The 16,962-nt window shown below is 39.8% G+C and overlaps 1 protein-coding gene across 1 annotated transcript in view; it reads left to right on the top strand.

Annotated features, from left to right (window-relative positions):
* Nucleotides 1–16,962, top strand: part of LEPR (leptin receptor) — a 943,611-nt gene that overhangs the window by 173,016 nt on the left and 753,633 nt on the right. Inside the window, exon 2 of the mRNA XM_085602358.1 lies at nt 1,197–1,251. Coding sequence (XP_085458484.1) covers nt 1,218–1,251 — 34 coding nt within the window. The 5' untranslated portion in view covers nt 1,197–1,217. The remainder of the gene's footprint in view (nt 1–1,196; nt 1,252–16,962) is intronic.

The following is a 16,962-nucleotide window of genomic DNA, read 5'->3' as shown; positions in this document are numbered from 1 at the left end:
TTATGGCTATTTCTTTCTTTCTGTTGTCAATGTAAGCGGCAAGTTTTATTGTTGGGTTGTGTTAAAGGGACAAGTTATGTTGTGTCTTAAGTGTCATGTGCTTGCTGTTGGTGTTGTAGAGTAGAATGTGAGCTATGTAACGTTCTGAATGCTGGTGTGTAAAGTTTCAAGATTGGTGCTGGGCAGTTATTGTTGGTTGTGTACCTGGTTCAGTTCCTTTCTCCAGGTTCCTCTTGTAATGTAAAATACGTTTGCAATAAATGATTTCGAACTGCAGAAGTGTCTCTCAGTAATAGGTTTTCCGATGTGTTTACTACAGTTTCACCCGCGCTCAAATGTTTTTATCATGAACTTGCAAACCTTCGGGATTGAAGGTAAAACAAGCCACATGTTATTTAGGGACAGTAACAACACAAATAACAGAAACAAATCTCTGAATATGCAATGATGGAAGGGACACAAAGAGAAGTCAGACCTCATTGGAACAGTGGCACACACTGTCTCTGGCTGCCATTGTGCTGTAATTATATTCGCCTGCTAGCTCCGAGATGATTTGCGCCTTCATTATCGTTGCTCACGATGTCGCCCAAACCACATGCGCACAAAGGTGCTCCGCTGAAGGCACACAAAGGTAGCGGCCGGGCTATTTGTCTGTACTCAGCCTTTTTAGCATCACAGTGCCCTATTAGAGACCGAAAAAAGCGAACCCCAATTCATTCTGAAAATGCCTTACTTGGAACTGTGCTTTCTGCTTACTTCTAAAAGAGTTAAATTGTCAGTTTGCAGTTAAATTGTCGTTCCTGTCCCTAAAATATATTTGTGTACACTTAAATTTGAAACTACATCGAAAAGCAGACACATTGTTTTTAAATGACCCCGGACATGCAGCCCTCTTTCTTGGGCAAGGTTTCACCAAAATAAATACATGTCTGTTGGGGAAAAAATGGAAACAAACGTCCAGCGGTTGTTTGTGGCAATGTGTGAAGCTGGAAAACAAATACTGGTTTTGCACTATGTATGAACAATTTTAAGTTTGATATTGAACTGTAGATAATGCATCAACCAATCAAGCAAACACCATTAGTTTGTGTATGCAAATGAATGAACGTATAGCAAACAGCGGCATGTATGCAGTATGTCACAAATCGTATTTCCTTTGCTTTGCACCTCATTCTCAAGTGTCTTGTATTTTTCAGGTCCACTGCTGAGGACACAATATGATTCTTCTTAACTTGCTGGTTGCTTTTCTTGGTAAGTAATACTGTCCTTCGGTCAAAGTTATGCTATAAATACTTTCCCGCTCCAGATGCAGCTTCCCATATGCCATTACGCAGACCAGGCAGTGCCCCTCAACTTGAAACCTTACCCTTCTCTGCCATTATAGCACTGGGAACAGCATATGGCTCTTCAAATGCACCTAAGAAATGTGTTTCAGCATTAGTGGCATTGCAGCGCTGACATCCACACACCGCTCTCCTGATGCATCTCAGACACCGCCTGGAGCTCTCCCTACTATTCCAAAACGAGGATCTGCACACATCTCTGCATTGCCACTGCACACCATTAATGGCCTGCTACATGCCCTGCAGTTATCCGAAGGAGGCTAAGGAAGATTTCTGTCAATGCAAATGATGGAGCACCCCCTTGATATTTCTCTTGTTCTGTGCTGGTCTGCACTGTTTCACATTATGGACAGGACTATAGATATAACACAGTGCAGAGAATCACACATTGATCAGCTAAAGCACTCCTGCCCTGATGAAGCCCTTGCTATTCCAGTAATGCCACCCCAACTAAACTGCTGATTCAGCTTGCTTATGACCTAAATGATTCACTGCTATTTCAATACTGAGAACAACATAAACCTCTACTAATGCACCTTATTATTTACCTGAAGGGCTGCATTCCATTAATGTTGGTGTAACTAGAGCCAATCACACCTAGATATATTTATGTAGGAGTGTAGTGCAGAAATGGAATCAAAATATTAGTCAGTTTGGATACTAACATGCAGTTCTTCAACTTCATTCAATCACCAACTATTATATAAGTAGAGGCCCACTTACCTCTCTTAATGCATCTATATTCTTATCTTAAATCACCCCCACTAGTCCACCATTGATATCACCATGCAGCTCTTCCTATATACACCACTACTTATTTTCTACTCCATCTGCCACTGCAGTGGTGATGTGCTCTTCCAATAGATCTCTATCTTGTTTTTTCAGCATAACACATAATATCCTGATCTGCCACCGTTCATCCATCTTCAAATCTGACAAGAAAAGGCCATATTATTGAAGTAGTGTAACCCAAAACACTGCTCAGCAATGTACTATAATCAGTGATTTCTAGTTGAAAAGTCCAGGACTGGGGACAGTGACCGTAATGATCTGGAGTGAGGTGGTCACCCTAGATACACATCTTTCTATGCAACTTAATTCCATTGCGCTTTTTCAGCATTTGAACATGCGCAGACCACTGCCAGTGTATCTCATTTATGTTGTACTTCACCACAAGGCTGACTTGCAATATCCCTACTACTCCACTACTGAGACTATCTATCTATCTATCTATCTATCTATCTATCTATCTATCTATCTATCTATCTATCTATCTATCTATCTATCTATCTATCTATCTATCTATCTATCTATCTATCTATCTATCTATCTATCTATCTATCTATCTATCTATCTATCTATCTATCTATCTATCTATCTATCTATCTATCCAGATCTTTCTCTCTCTCTGTCTCTCTCACACACACCCACACACAAACACTCTCTCTTATGAAATTGCAACACATTACTAATCTGCACCACCTAATGTTCATTCACCATTTGGACATAGGGAGAACATCCAATGTAACTCTGTTTCACAGTGTACTATGCTTTGCCATTTCTCTCCTGAGACCCACACATACCGTTAATCCTTACAGATAGCTTCATCCTCTCTTGTAGCACTTGAACATAGCCAACTCCAGTAATGGCTTTCAAATGTGACCGCAAGAACACACCACTGTTTCAGTCCTAATTCCCATGCTGGCTAAGCACCTCCTTCTTGCCCTGCATATCCACTCTCTGTTATTCCAGTACTGAGACCTACACAAAGCCTGTAACATCCTCTGCTACATGAACATTGACAGCCATAGACAGCTCTTTCTGTTTGCAACAATCCTCATCATTTTGTTATTAATTATTTACCATATTTACATATATTGGAATATTGGATATAAGGCGTATGTGTTATATCAATAAATGACCCATTGTTTTGTTTAATTGCTTTCCTGCTAACTCATGTAAGATATCAGGGTATTAGATGAGAGGGGTAGGTGCCCACATCAAGTTAGAACCAGAATCCTTGTTAGGATGAATCATTTAAGTCACTAAATTAACCTGAGCTTAACCCCCTTGTAGCTATGGCACACAGTAGACAGATTTAACTTAGAGGCAAGGTGTTAAGTATTTATGCAGTTCCAAAAGAGTTACAAAGTGTGAGAAATTGGGATGACCGTGATTGGAGCTTAACGCATCTTTGTGCTATTTTGAACTCTGAATTTTAAAAATTCATTTCTCCTATTCCCCTTATTGGCGTTTATTAAAATTGACGCTACATTTCTAAATCGGTTTGGTATTTTTCATGCTTTGTGTTTTGGCTTTGTGTTGGACATAGCCCTCTCTGCATGGCCACACCCAAACATTTTGGCTTCACCAATCTTGATTCAGAAAAATCTTTGTTGACTTTTTTAGACTGGTTATTTTTTTAAGCTAAGCTGATTGTGCTCTTCCCTTTAAACGTGGTAAAACTGGCTTACACCAAATTGGCCTATTTAATTTATGTGTAAGTCCCCAGAAAAGTGGTACCACCTGTACCGCATCGCTCAACAGGATCTTTGCACTGCAGCGACCATCCTCCTTAACACCCGGCATGCTCTTCATGCTACATTAGTGATCATCCGTGACAGCCTCCCTGCTCCTCGTGGCCCCCTCCCCTGCTGACACAACATTTTGTGCTGCACAATCATAGGTAACTCTTTCAGCAAGACTAACCTTGTCCCTATATCTGTTCCGCGCTCCTTCATAGTCAGCCTGAACTTGTGGGAAGTTAATTAGGCAATAATTAATTAACCAAAAATTATTAATTTAGAATTGATTATTTGATTGATAATTAATAGTGCAATAGCCATATATTTTAGATATATTTTAGGTGTAGGTTAGTAGGCTGTAGGGCTATAGGGTGGAGAGTTGATAACGTGATAATTAATTAACAATTGATTATTAATAATTAATTCATTATTTAATTGATTATTATATAAATTGTCTCATACTTCATATTTTTGTTATATTTTAGGTGTGGGTTGCTGGGTTTGTAGGCATTTACGGTGAATATTTTATTAAGTAGTAAATAACAATTGATTGTTACTTGTTACTTAATTATTTTATCAATTATGTAAACTGTATAATACTTATACATTTTAGGTACAAGTTGCTGGTTCTGTAAGAGTATAGGGCAGGAATTTAATTAAGTAATTATTAATTTTCAATGAATTATTAATTGTTAATTATGTATTTATTATGACATATTTATTTTAGTTTTATTTTAGGTTTGGGCTGCTAGATTTGTAGGGGAATAGATTGGGAAGTTGAGTAAATAATAATTAATTATAAATTCTTTTTTAATTGATTATGTTCTATGTAAATTGTTTAATTGGGTAATCAAATGTGTAATGTGTTTGAAGTGAAACCCTTTCCCTACTGTTGCTTAGACTAGAGTGGGAATGGTAAATATAACCCCTTCGAAGTCCATTTTCTCTACTGTTGCACAGACTGGAGAATGAATAGTAAATCGTATCCCTCCAAAGTCCATCCCTTTCCCTACTGTTGCACAGATTGGATTGGGAATAGTAAATCTTACCCCTCCGAAGTGCAACACTCTCCTATTATTGTGCTGTTTAAAGTGGGAATTGTAAATGTAGCCCCTCTAAATACCAACACTTTTGTGGGTGTTGTGCTGTTTGGAGTAGAAATATTAAATACGACCCCCCCTGAAGTCCAACACTTTCCCCACTGTTACACTGACTGGAGTAGGAACAGTAAATATAACCCTTCCAAAGTTGAAAGCTTTCCTTACTGCTGTTAAGACTGAATAAATGAAATGAGACTTCTAAAGCGCACAGCTACTCACAGTAGTGTACCAGTGCTGCTCTTTCAGTAACTGCAAATGCAACCACCTCAACTATTCTTTTTTATTTTTTTTATTTTCAATGTAGCATTAAAATAAGGCATTTTATATTACTTCTTCGAGATTTACATAAAGTGCATACAGAGATCGAATTACATGTCATAAATCCATACATTAGACATATAGGAACCTTAAAAAATACTCATGGATTTACTTTAATAGTATAATAGTATATCTAATATCTACTTTGACCTTGCTTAATGAGCTAGTCTTCCTCTAAGCAAAAAGAAGGGGAAGAAAAGAGAAGAAGAAAAAAAAGAATTCCATTCTTTTCATATTCTATTTAATCTAATTACAGAGCCCACCCTTTTAGCATAAATAGTTTCATGATTAAAAATGACATTCATTTTATTAAACCAATGAGAGATTGTTGGAATTACTGCTGATTTCCAATTTGCCAAAATTAATGATCTAGCAACCAAGGTGAAGATAAAAATAAATTGGTGTTGTGGTAAAGTTAGTAGATTACAAGCTTCTGCTTGACCTAAAAGAGCTGTAGAAGCATCAGGAGGAAGTTCAATTGCCACTATTCTTCCTACTTCGGAAAATACATTTTCCCAAAAGCTTGTAATCTGGGTGCAAATAAATCCCACATGTAGCCAATCTCCTAAAGCCTGATGACATCTAAAACATCGAGAATTTACAGCAGGATACATTTTATGGAGTGTGGCTAGAGTAAGATAAATCAGCCATTTACTAAAAAACGCCATCCTCCGTGAGTTAGCTGTTCTTCCTGCTTTGTAGCTCATTTTATAAAGCTTTGCCACTGCTGAAAATTGAGGTGGCAGCCAACTGATTTAGAGATTTTTTCTAGGTGGCTTAAAACTCTTTGATCGTTCTGAGTGGAATTAAGCAGTTTATACCAATTGACAATTCCCCTAACTCTGTGTATAAAAGGAGCTCTGCTTAGTAGTAGACCTTTGCAGCTGTCCAAATTCCTTAAACCTGAACAAAAGCTCTCTGGAAAAAGCTGAAAAAAAGAGACGTCCTCTTTTTAATGTTGTGTTCCCTAATTTCCTGCCAAGTTCTCAATCTGTTATTTTAGAAAAAATACTGAAGTTTGAGAAACCTGAATTATTCCAGAGATAACAAGTCAGAATAGACATGTGAAGACCCAGGGAGAGGCATTCCGCTAATCTCAGCTGTGGATGTAGCCAAGGGATATCAAATGTCTCCCAGATCTTTTGAAACAGAGAAGCTATAATCCTGGGAATTTATAGCGTGATCTCTTCGGAAGCTTAGGAATTCACAGGAAAGGAACAAGATCAATCTCCATTTACCCTGGCATTGAATCCAGATAGAAGTTGTCAGAAGTCGTTTCTTCTAAGCAGCTATATTTTAACCAGTCAATTAATGAAGATTGATAATACAGTTGTAAGTTGGATAGTGCAAGGCCCCCATTCCCGACATCTAGTTGTAGGATCTCTAGCTTCAGTCTTGGTTTCTTGCCTTGCCATATAAAACCTCTTATTTCAGAGTTGATTCTCTCAAAAAAGGACTGAGGGATCGTGACCATCAAATTGGAGAATAAAAAAAAAACCAGGGGTAGTATATTCATTTTAATGAGAGCTACGAGACCCATAATTGTGAGAGGGGGTCCTTCCATTGTGATAACAAATTACGCATTTTAAAGAAAGTAGGAATAAAATTGAGCAAAAAGAAGTCTTCTAAGTAGGCTGTAACAATAATAGTCAAATATCTTACGGAATGGAACCTTAGGAGTCGTCCTTGCATTGAGAGAGGAAGAATAGCTGGGGAGCAATTAAAAAGGAAAGCCTCTGACTTAGCATGATTTATTTTGTACCTCCAATAGCTGCAAACTCACTTATTTTGTCTAGAATGTGCCGGATATTATCCTCTTCAGCTGCCAGATATAGAGCCAGATCATCGGCAAACAACTTCAATTTGGCAGAGCCAGGAATCGGGGGTAAGATAGAATGATCCGGTCTTATTGCGCAAGCTAAAGGTTCTAAAAATTGGCGAAAAAGTATTAGAGAAAGGGGGCAGCCTTGTTGCATCCCCCGGCTATTTGCAATGTCGCCGAACTTATTACCTTTTATAACTATGGACACCTGAGCACCTAGATTTTCCACTGCTCGACAGAATTCAGATGGAATCGCAAATCCTCTTAAAATAGAGAATAGTACATTCCACTGAACTCTGTTGAACGTTTTCTCCGCATTCAACATCATAAGGACTGCTTTGGATTTAATGGTGTTAAAATAATCGATTGATTGACAGAGAAAGTGTGTATTAGTAGCTAGAAGCCTGCCTGGAGTAAACCCATTCTGATCCCTATGTACCACAGAGGACGAGACTTGAGATAGGCGATTTACCAAAATCTCTAAAAGATCTTGTAATCATTATTAAGTAAGCTTATCGGGCGATAAGAATTGACCTCATCCTCAGATTTGCCTTTTTTGACAAAACTGACTACCACCGCTTGCGTAAAAGAGGCCGGGATCGTTTCTCCTTTGAAGATTTCATTAAAAAATACTTTCAGAAAAGAGCCGAGCTGTGGTAGAAAAAGTTTATAAAACTCTATGGAAATCCCATCACACCCACATGCTTTGGCAGAGGGTGAAGACATCACGCATTGATTCATTTCCTCAGCTGTGATCTCTGTTAGTAACCTATCACTGCAACCATTCTTGATGAAAGAACCATGTCTTCTCAATGTTTTTAAAAGGTCAGAGGATGTTACTGGATGTAGATCCAAAGGGAGTTTATTCCAGGCCACTGATCCCAGATAGGAAAGGGTCCTTCTGCCCATTCTCTTGTGCCGGTCCTTATGGATCCTTGCCAGGTGGCCAAGGGCTGACCGTAGATTTCTGGAGGGGGCAAAGAAGCTGCATCTAGCTCTAAGATAGCCTGCCCCAAAATGGTGCCAGGCTCTGTGGACTAGGACTAACGTTTTTAAAGAATTGTCTTCTTTATTGGCAGTCAGTGTAGTGCACGCAGATGCGAAGACACGTGTGTTCTTAGGGGAAGGTTAAGTAGAGTACGGGCTGCCATGCTTTGAACCGCTTGTTAACCAGATTGCCCTAGAGTCCTTTTAGTATAGGGCATTTCCATAGTCCAATCTCAATGTTATATGTGAATGGATCATTACCTTTCTTGCTGAAAGAGAGAGATAGTGTAAGCATCTTTTTCAAAGACCACAAGTGCCCTTTTGCAAGTTCCGACCACTAACATCATCTGTCGCTGGAAAGACAAAGCATAATCAAATTTGATGCCCACAGTTTTGACTGCTCCCCCCCTGAGGCCCAGTGGGTCCGGCATCCTTGAGCCATAGCATCTGCCAGTCTGGGGGATTAGGGCCAAAGAATAAATTCTGTCTTTTCTGCATTGCATTTTCATTGTTTTAATGACATCCAATGAAAGACAGAGAAAAGACAGTTTTTTTTGTTTCTCCGCCAATCTCCTCTACCCCTCCCACAAGTAAACAATGACTGCGTATCGTTGGTGTAAGTGACCCTCTTTACCCCAGGCCTTCACCAACTGTGCTAGAGGAGTCAGGTATGTATTAAATAAAGTGGGGCTCAAAGCTGACCCCTTCGGCACTCCTACTGTCAACTCGAAAGCTCCTGAAGAGTATCTGGGGAACCAATACTTCCTGTCCTCTCTCCATCAAGAAAAAAGCTATCCAATTTTGGGTCATTCCACCTAGCACAATGACTAGAAGGTGATCTAAGTACATTGAGGGAGGAACCCTACTGAAGGCAGCTGACAGATCTAACATAATCAAAACGGTCTTTCCACCCACATCCAAGGTACCTCTAATATGTTCAGCTACATCAATCAATGCAGTCTCAGTACTGGCTGGAATGGAGAAGCTACTTGGTCTCAAGACACTGAGACAGCTGTTGGTTAACAGCCTTTTCGAGGCAAGGGAAATTGGCCTATAGTTGGATTGCTTCGTGGGGTTCGCTGTGGGCTTTTTTAACAGGGGGAAGGATTATAGCCTGCTTCCACCCCAAAGATAATGACCTGTTCAGCACCTTATTAGCCATCGCATTGATGAGTGCTGCACCCCTCGCTAGTATTTTAGGTGGGCAGGGGTCAGCATAGAGCCCTCAAGGATTCTTCTAAAGTGATGGATTGAAAATTTAACAGTGAGACCAAAGTGGGTGAGGCTGCGCTAGAGCATATCATCCCCAGTTGGCTCTCCACCATGTGAGTCCCCAGGGCTAGGCTGGCTTGAATAGTTGTAATCTTGTCATGGATGTAGGTTGCCAGCTGAGCGCACCAATTCACAGTGGATTGTTGTGATCTGGCGCAAGCTTCCGAAGACAAAACATGTTTGACCAGTTTGAAGATTTCCCTCACTTTATTGCCTGCCTACTCTATCCTCTCCTCAGAGTACACTCATTTTGCTGCTCGAACTCGAGTGTGATATCTTTCTTTTAGAGCTGCTTAATAGATGATTTGATCATCATTTGATTATTTTTTCTGCCACTGCCTCTCTAAGGATTTACAGTTTTTCTTCATAGTCCTGAAATTCGCTTTATACCAGGGATTGGAAGGTTTGTTGCCACTAGGAGTGTGTGAGGGGATCGGGGCTAACTTATTGGAGGTGTTTCTAATCCAGCTGTCTAACGTGCAGGCATCTTCCTCCTGTCCAGACTAGTGGCACAGGTTCGTCAACATGTAAACTAATGTTGGAGAGAATTTGGTCAAGCACATGGTCTGCTTTATGCATTGAGCTAAATGCATACTGAGAAAAGTTCTAATGAAGCCATTGTGTCTAACTACGAGGACACCTCACTATTACCTTTTTAGTCCATGTGCAAGTGAAGATCTCCCAACATTATACAGTGTGCTAACCTTAGAGCCCAGTGAGTCAGCGCATTGCCCAAAGATTTAAGAAAAGAGCCTGCATTGCCCAGCGGTCCGTAAATTAATACCCCACTGAGTGATTGGTGGGGCGTCAAGGAGAGGCAGAAGCCCAACATTTCTGCATCTTCCAAATCCTCAATAGGGATAGAAGCTCATTCATATGACTCCTTACATACCATCGCCACACCTCCTCCTCTACCCCCAGGGCAAACCTTCCCGTACATTTTGTAGCCCCTAGGAATGGGTGTGGCTATTATGGGGTTATCAGATAGCCACGTCTCAGTCATAAACAATATGTAGGGCTTCTACTCTTTCAGAAAACTTGAAATATTGACATCATGTTTCTAAATGCACATTAATAAGTGCTGCGGAAAATAGCTTGTTTCTATCACTTTTGCACCCAGTCTCATTAGTTGCATTAGTCTATGAAGGGGAATTCAGATGCTATCTGCAACCTGCACATACAAAGCCCTCATTTAATGCAGGTGGAGAACAGTGAGGAGTACATTTTAAAGTTGAAGCCAAATCCAGTAACTCATCCCCGTTAAAATAAATACATGGTCCACCCTCTGCGGGGCCATGGGCAGAGTGGTTGGCTCTGGCTGCTTCTGGAATGCTGATAGTTCCAGAAGTGCTTGCCTTAGGCACGCATTCAATGCGGGCAGCATCTGATTTTATATTCAAATGGCCACAAAAAAACTAGTGTGCATGCTACCCAAAATGGTGCCTCTAGAATGTCTCCAACAAAGACAAATGGCCAAGCAGAGCACAGAAACGTATTAGTTGCTCCCACCTCCCAAGTAAAGTGCAAATGCTTGAGTGTCAGGTAATTTCAATTAGCACAACACAACATTCATTTTAACAATTCTAAAAAGATTCTAATATATTCTAACATCAAGTTTCAATGATTAGGAGCAAAGCACAAGTCACCTAAAGCTGCTGCATCTGCATAGAGTCAAATTTTATGTTAAAATAGCCACAAAAAACTAGAGAGTGTACTACCCAAAATGGCACCTCTAGAATGCCTCCAACAACAAAAAATGTACAAGCAGAGTGCAGAAACATTTTAGCTGCTCCCACCTTCGAAGTAAAGTGCAAATATTCGAGTGTCAGGTAATTTCAATTAGCACAACACAACATTCATTTTAACTATTCTAAAAATATTCAAAAAGATTCTAAAATCGGGTTTCAATGATCAGGAGCAAAGCGTGAGTCACCTAAAGCTGCAGCGTTTGTGCAGCGTCTGATTTTATATTCATATGGCCACAAAAAACAAGTGGGAGTGGTAATAGAACATTTAACCCCTCCGAAGTCCAACACTTTCCATACTGTTGTGCTGACTGAGGTAGGAAAAGTAAATTTCAACCCTCCAAAGTCTAAGACTTTCCCTACTGTTGAGTTGTTTGGAGTGGCAATAGTTAATCTAACCCCTCTGAAGTCCAACACTTTGCCTACTGCTGTGCCTTTTGAAGTAGGAATAGTAAATTCAACCCCTCTGAAGTACAACACTTTTCCTACTGTTGTGCTGAATGGAGTAGAAATAGTTATTCTAACGTCTACGAATCCCAACACGTTCTCTACTGTTCCCCTGTTTGGAGTGGGAATAGTAAATGTAACCTCACAGAAGTCCAACACTTTCCCTACCTTTGCAGTGACTGAAGTAGGAATAGTAAAATATAATGCTTCCAAAGTCCAACACTTTCCATACTGTGTGAGTTGGTGTGTAAGTGACTGCATGGATCTGTAAGTAGGTGTGTGAGTGGATGTGTGAGTGTGTGATTGGGTGTGAAAGTGGTTGCATGGGTCTGTAAGTGGGTATTTGAGTGGTTATGTGGCTGTGTGAGCAGATGATGTCATCAGTGATGTCATTTGAGATGCTATGAGTGATATCACTGACCATGTCATGAGTGATGTAATATGTGAAGTCATATACAGTGCATTGCGGGGGGCGTAAGTTATAGTCAGCTCAGGTAACTGTAACTGCTGAATTTCACTGGTTTTGTGCAAGTGAAATCTGAGCCTAACTGTGACGTTCCTGTAACCTTTTTTTTCAATGAAATTTCTATAAATATATATATATACTCATGCACCTACACAAATATATATGTGTGTGTTTGTATAAGTAAATATATATAGCATTACGTACTAATGACATTTATGTAATTTACACTGTATTAATGTTGCATACTACAATATTTAAGATTTATTACTTTAAACTATATATAATAAAATACAATTGTATGTTTTTGGACTATATTAGTGTTAAACAATATTGTATTTGTGATAGTTTTGTTCTTACCATTATCAGTACAGGTACACGATATTTTGATACACAATATTTTTGACATGATATTTGTATCAAACGATATTGTTTACATAGATATGTGTAAGTGATCTATTTTTCTAAATTGGTGTTAGATTATTCTTGTGTTGTGCATTCACTTTAATATTGTTTGAAGTGCTGCATACATTCTGTACACATTGCCTCTAAATAAAGCCTGACTGTCGTATGCCAAGCTACCAGAGGGTTAAGCACAGGTTAATGTAGGTTTTTTGTGGCTTCATATGACTACAATTTTATCAGTGTTGTCATCAATGATGTCATTTGAGATGTAAACAGTAACGTCAACATAGCTAAGCAATATCACAATGCTGTAGAGAGATCACAGTTGTGGTGAACATTCACCTGTGAGAAAATGGATGATTAGATGGGCTGGCTGGTAGTCCAACACAAGTAATAATGTCACTATCCTTGTTAGGTCCAGTAATGGTTTCAGTAATTTAAACAAAAACTCAACCGCTGGTGGCTATGGCACAGTGCAGACAAGCTCAGCTTAACAATATATGTAAACAGTTTAGATGTATCAAAACAAAAGTTGAAAACAAAACACATAAAAAATCCCTTCTCAATTTATATAAATAGAGAATATTTTATTGAACAAAATGATACCAAAAAGAGAAAAATCCAATAAGGAGAGCTAAAGGTATAAATGTGCAAATTATTAAATAAACATAGCACCAAAAAGTGCAAAGAATCAACCACGGACAACTGGTTGCACTACGCCGAGACAAGGGTAAGGTGTAAGGTGGACTGCATTGGATATACAGATTGCGTTTGTTCCATGTCGGAAAGCTACTTTACCGGATTAGGAAATTCCAGAGAAGGTAGGGCCTTCAGTGGGGCAAGTCAGCAAGCTGGATCTCCCCTTGACAAATATGGCAACACTTCAAAGCAAGAAAAATCTAGAGTTCATGCTCAGGAAGTCATCAATGCATATTGAATGCTGCTTGGCATCAGGCTTCATTAAGATTTCTACCTTCGGGCTTAGACTGTTATTATGAATTCGCATTTTCCTTACGTGACAATGCTGCAGGCTGTAGCCAAAGAGGGCTTGACATTGTCAGTTACCTGTTTGCTTCGGGCCAGCTAAATTTGATTCACTGTTGCAGAGAAGAACATAGCGGGAGCTGTGACAAATTCAGGCCCACTGGCAGAGCATCTCCCGGAGGATCAGCTGACAAGTTGGCCCCCGGTCGTATGACAGTTCTCCAGGCAAAAAGTTTCAAAACAGATTTTAAGTCTCAGCTTTTCAGATTAGGCAGGAGGAATACATTCTGATACCAGCCACGGGTTCCAGGACCTTAGGAACACACTTGGGTGTCAGGACTCACTCCACCAGAAGCAACCAGCAGGGTGCAGTGCAGGTCCAGTTGCAAGAAAGTAGGCCTCTTGCAGCTTGTGTCTCCCTGTACCTTAAAGGGAGGTTAGCTAAGTGACCCTTGGCATTAACTTCTTTGTCCTGGGTACAAGTGGGATAAGGTCCACCTCTTAGGGTTCGCAACAGCAGGTGCAGTCCTTCTCATGTCTTCTACAAGTCAAGTAGTGTTCCAAAGAAGGTGCCAAGGGAGCCACATTTATGCCTTGCTTACACTAGCTCATGGGAAGGGTGGCTCCTGCCCCCTCCCTGACTAATAGGGAAAAGGTTCCCAAGGGCAACCCTAAACACCTTTGGTACAGTTCCTGATTGCCTGACAGCAAACAGTCCCACATTAGGCATTTTTACCCAGAAGCAACATGGCTGAAACTTTCCTTCCCTCTACAGAGCTAACGGGTCCACCCTAGAGGTGTGGCCAAGGATATGAGTAACCCCTCCACTGGAGCCACTCAAAGCTGGTTTTGGGGGCAGGTCCTCTCCCATTGGGATAGGAGCATGACTGCTTAGAAGCCCCATGTGTGAACTACATCTGCCGGTGAGAAGGTAGGTATCAATTGAAGATATGCAAGGAGCTGGGCACAGCCCCCATGCCATTCTGTCACAAGAAGGTGAACCTCTCCCTACACCCAAGGCCTTTTTCATAGCCTTGGGAGCCAGTTCACACTCCTTCATGGAACTATGCAGTTCATGAGTAAGTTGGGCGTGCAGGAACATCGACTTTTAGAGACTTTAAGCAGGTTAAAAGTGACTTTAAAAGTAACTTTTTTTAAATATTTGTTGCAAATCTGACTATACTAATGAACTGGATTTGTAACAAATATTTAAAAATTTTGAAGGATGAACTTTTTTATCTGGTTCCTATGCAAAGATACCTTTATGAAAATGTCATACTAACTCCCAATACTATACTATGGAACAGCTACTCCCTGCTACGGTGAAAATAGCTTTTAGGGCATTGTCAAGGTAAGGACATGTTTAACAATGCACTTTTACTGGTTATACTTGTTAAATAGGATGCACTCTACCATATGTGTCTTCAAGGCCTAATTAGGGGGTGGTTTAATATTTGAAAGGGTGGTTTTGGCCTGTCAAAAGGGCTTATTTTGACATATTGAATTTAAAGTTTAAACCTGTTCAGCTAGGATACTGGTGGAAGGCCTGTATTTATGTTTGCATTGTCACTTTAGTGGTGGCACAATATAGGCTGCAGGCCACTAGTGAACAGAGTCCCAGTGCACAGAGGCAAAAAAACAGCAGCATCAATCCAGAACAAAGTGATTATGCAAAGAGAGGCATTTTCTTACACAAGCCTATCCTCCCTTTTTATGAAACAGCAAAAAACAACGCTACTCACAGCTGACAGATGGCGTAAGGCGCAGGCATTGACTCACAGTTGCAAACTAGGATGCTTCCATTCATTGCGGATTTGTCTAACAAGTCTTCAGGTTCAGTCCAGATTATTAGCGCATATAAGGAGAACCCCAGACCATTAATTACAATAAATAAGTTTATCAATGTAATCAGTAATCACAAAGCAACTTTTTTTGGCACGAGTTTTTTTTAATTTAGTGTTATATCAAAAATTGTATACAAAAATAAAACAGCCAATGCATGTTTCATACAGATAATGACATGATAGCAATGTGCAGCTACTGTACATCTCTAAGACAAGGATGGTGATATGCTTTCTGGATTTTTTTTCAAAAACATGTCCCAGTAATAGGCTTTCTAGACCCCCTGGAACTAAGGGCTTTGTTAATGTCACAACCCGAGAATGAAACTTAGTTCGACTGCAACCACCCAAAAACCCACTGAGCACCACTAGACTGAGATGCGTTGTAGGTAGCAATCAATCCTGTGAGATATCACAGAGATAGTGGAACCCAAAAACTGTTTCAGCATGAAATGTTACACTCACAAACACAAGGAAATCATAGATATATTTTGAAGAATTATATTAAAATCAAAAATCTATCCTAGTGCCTACAAAATGAATCATTACTATTATGAAAATCAACAAAATAGTGACAGCAATGAATAGCAAAACATAGTGTAACATTGTGGTTATAACATAGAGGCGTCTTTATATTAATATGCCCAACCAAACCACATTTTTCTTGGCGAGCTAAGCTAAGTATTATCACCAAAGAGAGACCTGATTCGAATTTCAAAGATGGTTCACACCCTCATACCTCTTCTTAACAATAGAACCAATGTTCAAAAAAAGAATAGTTTCTGCCATTCTTCACTGTGTCAGCAGGCAGGTACATGAGCCCAGCAAACAAATGCTAGATTAGCCTCAAAGTAGCCTTCAGCAAAGGCAGATAATCTCAGCTATGTAGTGCCTTTGTCTCATGTCTCTGGTACAAAAGTACCCTCTGTTTTTAGTTTATATAATTTATTTGAACATTGTTGATCAATTTCACAATAAAAAATTAGCAGACCTGAGCACTTTTTGAATTGTTTACATTCTGCGAAACCTTGCCTATTGCTAAAAAACAATAATTAAAAAATGAAGTCATCATCTTCCATGAGACCTTGTTCCTTATTTTAAAAAATTCAGTGGAAAAAGCTATTCAATGCATTCACAAAACATGAATATATTCAAGCAAATGTGCTTATCGCATTACATTGTAATAAATTATAACACAAATAAATTAGGGATGTTTGGAACTTGTAGAGTTTCATTCTGCGTAATTCTGCGGAGTTACATAAAAAGTGAGATTCCACAGAGTTCCACCAATGGGTTAAAAACATGAATGTCGAGCTACAATTTAGCACCAGTAGTGCATGTAGCACTGAAAAATCAGTGTGATTGGCACCATGAGGTGCGCAAGAGTACACAGCCATTTGAGTTGAATTTGCTTCCACTCAAGTAGAAAATCTATATGAGTGGCAGCAAATCTATTTGAGAAGCAGCCCTCTGACCACGGCCGTTCGTGACCACCTGTGAATGCCCATGTTAGAAAAGCATGCTAGGGGATGCCAAATCTTGCTTGCATTTCTGGTGCCTTACATAAAATAATTACGCCACACGGATATTGGCGGAATTAGACTACAACTCAGGGCCCGATTCCAATGTCGTTCGGAAGGCCTCCGAATCAGATTTGGCTTTCCCAGGTCCGATTCGTAGCCCTTGTTTAGGACCGAATCGTACACAGGT

The sequence above is a fragment of the Triturus cristatus genome, chromosome 4_2 (assembly GCF_964204655.1).
Source record: "Triturus cristatus chromosome 4_2, aTriCri1.1, whole genome shotgun sequence".
NCBI classification, from domain to species: domain Eukaryota; kingdom Metazoa; phylum Chordata; class Amphibia; order Caudata; family Salamandridae; genus Triturus; species Triturus cristatus.
The sequence above is the reverse complement of the archived record's forward strand: the minus strand, read 5'-3'. Positions and strand labels throughout refer to the sequence as shown.